Raw genomic sequence first — 6,465 nt, 5'->3', positions numbered from 1 at the left:
GTTATATAATGTAGTATATGTTTTTTTCCTCAATAATGAACCTACCACATCATTCAGCGTGTGTCTATGTGTTGTATTATAGAGATTAATGCATTCATTTAGTCTAAACGTTTTCATAAGTTTCGCTGAATGACTTTTTCACAATCACTTGCATTCTACTGAAGCCTACTGGCATTGTTAGGAATTATATTATGCTTTTCAAACGAAATAATCTGAAAAGAAAAGTAAAAGTGGTCTTCATGAAAAACACAGGAAAAAGTATATTGTTGCAAATCTATTGACAGCTAAGGTCAAATTTTGGTCACATTTGTTCTTCCTTTTAATTGAGGAACTGTTTTTTTTTTACTGAGGTCAGTGGTATCTGTAATGTAGGAGAGGGAACCATGGGACTTGTATTTTAGGGGAATGATGGGCGAGATCATGACTCATCTCTGGCCATTGATTGGTCCTCTTACTTGTCAATCAACCAGGGGGGAAAAACATGTAGCAAATAAGCACAAAGGGTCACCATTATTATTACCGACAAATAACATCACAAAATTACAATTGTCTGGATTTTGTAGCATATATAAAAAAGAAAAACATACAAATTGAACAAAAGTTACGAAAATAACCCAAATACAAATAATAATAATAACAATGAAATGAAAACACACGCACAAAATAGATGCGAAAGAAAAGCAGTTCGTTTCCCTAAGCAAAATTCAAAGCAAAAGGCAAATATTGACTTCCACCTTATTCTGCTGTCAAGTAGACCCTTCAGTATTCCTTTTCTTCAATTGCTTCTTTCTTCTCCATTACACTTTGTTTTCTCAAATTCTGTCTTCACACATACGGTCGGTTGCTTGTGTAACTTCCAGCATGATGTAGTAGTGAGTGATGTGTTGTTGAGGACAGGGTGGGCGGGGTTATAGTGGAGGAACCAGGAAGTGCTGGTGAGTCGCGACTCACTCAGCCAATTCAGGTTGCCTGTGAAGTACTGTAATAGCCAATCAGTTCCCACTCCCAGCATGCCTTGCACCGCTCATTGAACACCTGAAGTAGGTGTGTCCTCGGATAGACATGTATACAGTACATGTGTACACATCTTACGTGTCCACTGCCCTGTCCGTTCCATGTGTTCCACAACCTGAGTTGCCATTAACACAATGGATGCCTTTGTGAAGGCCTTGCTTGTTGACACATACGCACGCACACGCGCACACACACACACGCACACACACACTGTACACACTGCCACACTGCATACACATACCTTACACAATTACAAGGTTTTCTTTCTCTTCTCTGCGGATTATATTCACTAAACTTCACATATCCCATTCTTTCTTCCTTTGTCTTCCGTCCATACTGTAGGTGTGCACTTCATTCTTGCTTTCACCATCAGGGGATGAGGTGCAATAGATTAATGTAGGGGGACACTTTGGGGTAATCTCCAATTTGACGACGACCACTTGATTGGTCGAAATTGTAGATTTTTTTTTTTTTTGGGGGGGGGGGTCCATTTTGGGGGGACGGGGGTGAAGTGGAAGGGGGGCGGTGCTAAATGATGAACATGGTCAGATGAGGGTGTGAGATGCTGCTGCAGATGGTTTGGTTGGGCCGGGGTGGGGTGCGGTGTCAGGGAGTGGGTGATGTTGGCAAGGCTGATGACCCCCAAAGGTCATGACCTTGAGAGCTCACGCCTTCTTTGGGGGAGGGGCCAGCTTGATGATCTCATCCTCTGAGGGCTGACGAATGATATCTAGAGGAAATGGGGAAACAAAAAGAGAGAAAGATTGGTAGATAGAAAAAGTTGAATATAACAAATGGTAGTGGAACAGAGGAGAGACCTAGAAAAGCTGCAGGCGTACTGTTGCAGTTCTTTATAGAGGAGAGAGAGAGAGAGAGAGAGAGAGAGAGAGAGAGAGAGAGAGAGAGAGAGAGAGAGAGAGAGAGAGAGAGAGAGAGAGAGAGCAAGCAAGCAGGAGAGAACGTACCCTTGTATTTCTTGGCGGAGGGGATGCGTGTGAGTTTGGTGTCGATCTCATCGTCCTCTGAGATCTTGAGCACGGTGGTACGGTACTCGATGACGCGCGTCAGCAAGTCCGGCCGCCGCGAGATCTCAAAGATGTGCTCGATATAGGACAGGTTATCTGTGTGAGGGACACACACACACACGCACACACACACACACACACACACACACACATACACACACACACACACATATACACACGCACACACACACACACATACAGTACAAACACATGGACACACACGCACACATGCACACATGCAAAGACACACACAAAAAGGTCAGCACATCTAGCAGGTCTCAAGGATATCCACACACACACACACACACACACATGCGTACAGACTAGTGTTGCACCAATACCAGTATCGGCCGGGGCACCGATACTGCACTAAAATGGTGGTATCGGTATCCGCGAGTACCAACAAATAGGGCACCGATACCATTTACAGATGCTCGTATGACACTTGAACACAGCCTTGAACTTAGTTATTTTACATTGGAGGTATTTAAAAAGTATAAAAAGTTCTACTGGATTCACCTTGTACAGTATTAGTATTTTTCCTGTTTCACAAAGGTAGGCAGCAGCCTGACAAAGCCATGATAGAAATGATGTTACATCCAACGTAGCCTATGCAGCTGTTCATATACTGTATATAAATTTCAAACAGAGTAGTACCGGTATCGGCCGATACTGCACAGTCGGGTATCGGTATCGGTGCCAAAAAATGGTATCGGTGCAACACTTGTACAGAAACACAAATACATGCACACACACACACACACACACACACACACACACACACACACACACACACACACACACACACACACACACACACACACACACACACACACACACACACACACACACACACACACACACACACACACACACACACACACACACACACACACACACACACACGCACTCTCTTTCTCACCCTGTGCCAGTTTGTCGTTCTTCTCCAGGTAGGTGAACCAGTCTCTGGAGGAGGTGATGGTGTTGCTCTGGTCCTCGGGGATGTCCTCTTTGCAGGCCGACTTGAGCTGCTCCAGATCCTCATTGGTGATGTTCTCAGCCAGGTCGCTGAGCAGGGAACTGTACTCCGACATGGTCTGTGGGAAGACGAGAGAGAAAGGGAAGGAGAGATTTGAGATTAGATTGGTATTATGTTGTTTTAATTCTCTGATTACGGTTCTTCAGGTCGCTGAGCAGGGAACTATACTCCGACATTGTCTGCGGGAAGATGAGAGATGAAGAATGTATTGTTTCAATTCTCTGGTTTTGGTATTACAGGTCACTGAGCAGGGAACTGTACTCCGACATGCTCTGTGGGAGGAAGAGAGATGAAGCAAGAGATTAGAGAATGTATTGTTTTAATATCTCCGATTTTGGTATTACAGTACAGGAACTGAGCAGGGAACTGTATTCAGACATGCTCTTTGGGAAGAAAAGAGCTGAAACGAGAGATAAGAGCATTTATTGGTTTAATTCTGTGGTTTTGGTGTTACAGGTCACTGAGCTAGGGAACTATACTCCGAGGTCTGTGTGAGCAGGAGAGAGAAGGAGAGATTAGAGATTATATTGATATTATTTTAGGGCTGGGACATTAACGCATTACTTTCGATTAATTAATCACGCGATTCGATTAATTAGTTAACACGATTAAAAAAAATAATCGCAGTGTAATATAGCTACATAGTTCTGGATTAGACCAGTTGAGGACAGTATTACGCCTGATGGTGAACAGCCTGCTGATATTGAGAGGAGTTCTCTCTTCTTTAAAAAATGAATAATATTTTTAGATTAAGCTTATTTATTGTAATTATTCAAATTCCATGTGAAAAAAATAAATGTTTCACTGTTCTCAAGTCAGATATTTGAATGTGATTAATGTGATGTGTGATTAAAATGCAATTAATTCGATTAATTAATTTCAAAGCCTATAGATTAATGCGATTAAAAATTTTAATCGAGTCCCAGCCTTATATATTATTTTGTTTTAATTCTCTGATTACGGTTCTACAGGTCACTGACCAGGTACAATAGACTGACTGTTTTTGTAAGCAGAGATCACAACAAACAAACACATAATTGGGATTATTATCAGAGCACTGAAAGCAAGAAATTGCAGGTTGAAAGTCACTCCACGAATCTGGCCTGACACATGCATTAAATTCCTGTTTGGCGGATCTTTTGCTGCCAGTTGTAGAATGGCAATGGCACATTATATAGCCTGTATGTCGTGACCAAATGTCAGCAATCGGATAAAATCAGTTCACCCTAAAATCAGTTCACCCATTATGCAAATTCGGTACAAGGGTATGGTAAGACAAGGTTATAAAGTCAATAATAGTAAATACGAGTAAATAATCTGAAGGAGAATGGATAAGGGTGTTAATCTCTAATGTAATACTTGAGAGGCACGCATTATGTTAACAACCCAAGCGGGAGAGTTTTTAGAGTCTCAACATTGGCCTTGTTTATCTTTGTGATGACTCATCGTGTGTGTGTGTGTCTGTGCGTGCGTGCGTGCGTGCGTGAGAGAGAGAGAGAGAGAGGGAGAGAGAGAGAGAGAGAGAGAGAGAGAGAGAGAGAGAGAGAGAGAGAGAGAGAGAGAGAGAGAAAGCACAGAGAATCGGCATGGTGTGAAGTGCCTTTGTTTGCGTTCTGCCACAATACAAAAGGTCTCTTATTTATTTTTTATTAATTATTTACTCACACACACGTGCACGCACAAACACAGCACATACACATCCGCACGCGCGCACGCATGCGCGCGCACACACACACACACACACACACACACACACACACACACACACACACACACACACACACACACACACACACACAAACACACACACACACACACAAAAACACACACACACAAAGCTAGCGACAGCCAGAGATACTGTAGGTGACACATTGCACACAGTCACACACAATGGCTCAGCATGCTGACAGATCATGCCTGGCTCTGCACTATTGTGTAGCGGTCTTATCATAAATAAACAACCGCTATGGGCTCCTGCTGAAAGCTGACCTAAATACCATGTAGGACATCTTACACCCTTTTACCTACAGGGGGCAGCACACTACAAGCCATTACTGCAACTCCAGTGTCAAGCGGCACAGACAACATCGTCCAAATCAGTTTTATGCATCACCTCAATGCATGCGACATCTAAATCAAGCATAATGGTAAATGAAAATGAAGAAAACATCAAAAACCTTATTATTGGTGACAAAGAAATGGTGAACAAAGTCATCTGACATGTGTAGGACTAAAATGCTTCATCTTGATTGGACCACATGCAGTGGTTCCATCCATCAAAAATATACATGATTGGTTGAGCTCCGTTTCCCAACCCAGTTATGTTTCCCATGCAAGATACAACAGTTGATAGTAATTCAAAGATATGGATACCCTTTTCATTGCTTTGACTCCAAAAATATAATGTTTTGTGTTTATTCGTATTAGGTTAATTCTCAGGGATGACATGTTTGGAAGCATGTTTGTATGCAGGCATGTGGACATCTTGCGAGCGTGTTTGTATGCAAATATGTGCTCTCTCTCTCTCTCTCTCTCTCTCTCTCTCTCTCTCTCTCTCTCTCTCTCTCTCTCTCTCTCTCTCTCTGTGCAATTGTGCATGGATGGATGAATGTGTATGTACGGTATAGATGAATGCAAAAGCACAGCTGGATTCTGATTGGCTCGGTTGTGGTCATGTGATTTATGGAGTGAAGCTGAGCTGGGACTGGCGATGATAACATTATTGCTTTTCCTATCTCTCTGTGTGTGTGTGTGTGTGTGTGTGTGTGTGTGTGTGTGTGTGTGTGTGTGTGTGTGTGTGTGTGTGTGTGTGTGTGTGTGTGTGTGTGTGTGGTGTAGTGTGCTGCACATGTGTAACATTATTGCTCTCTGTGTGTCTGATGGGGGTTAATACCATCACAACCCCTCCCCTCACTCATAGCCTCAAATGCCACCCTCAGTCACTGTCACAGCGGTGTGTGTGTGTGTGTGTGTGTGTGTGTGTGTGTGTGTGTGTGTGTGTGTGTGTGTGTGTGTGTGTGTGTGTGTGTGTGTGTGTGTGTGTGTGTGTGTGTGTATGCACTGTATGCGAGGCTCTCTCTCTCACTCGCGTTCCCTTTCTCTGTTTCTATTTCTATTTCTCTTTTCTCTCTCTCTCTCTCTCTCTCTCTCTCTCTCTCTCTCTCTCTCTCTCTCTCTCTCTCTCTCTCTCTCTCTCTCTCTCTCGCAAACCATCCTCAAAGCATTTTGCAGAATATCGCACCATGTTATGACCAAACAATTCTTTCGATCAGGGAACCGTATGGCAAAATGTGTGCATAGGATGAACTTGCCCAATGTCAAATATGTCAAGCACAAAGTGACTCAGAATTATCAATCCAGTAGTGCCAGTTCAGTAGCTATAAGGGC

The 6,465-nt window shown here is 43.0% G+C and overlaps 1 protein-coding gene across 1 annotated transcript in view; it reads right to left on the bottom strand.

Annotated features, from left to right (window-relative positions):
• Window positions 1–1,550: 1,550 nt before the first annotated feature.
• LOC134437756 (astrocytic phosphoprotein PEA-15) overlaps window positions 1,551–6,465 on the bottom strand; it is a 63,668-nt gene continuing 58,753 nt past the window's right edge. Inside the window, exons 2-4 of the mRNA XM_063187290.1 lie at window positions 2,962–3,136; window positions 1,980–2,135; window positions 1,551–1,744 (exon numbers count right to left, since the gene is read on the bottom strand). Coding sequence (XP_063043360.1) covers window positions 1,680–1,744; window positions 1,980–2,135; window positions 2,962–3,133 — 393 coding nt within the window. The 5' untranslated portion in view covers window positions 3,134–3,136 and the 3' untranslated portion in view covers window positions 1,551–1,679. The remainder of the gene's footprint in view (window positions 1,745–1,979; window positions 2,136–2,961; window positions 3,137–6,465) is intronic.

Source organism: Engraulis encrasicolus, chromosome 21 (assembly GCF_034702125.1).
Source record: "Engraulis encrasicolus isolate BLACKSEA-1 chromosome 21, IST_EnEncr_1.0, whole genome shotgun sequence".
NCBI lineage: Eukaryota > Metazoa > Chordata > Actinopteri > Clupeiformes > Engraulidae > Engraulis > Engraulis encrasicolus.
The sequence above is the reverse complement of the archived record's forward strand: the minus strand, read 5'-3'. Positions and strand labels throughout refer to the sequence as shown.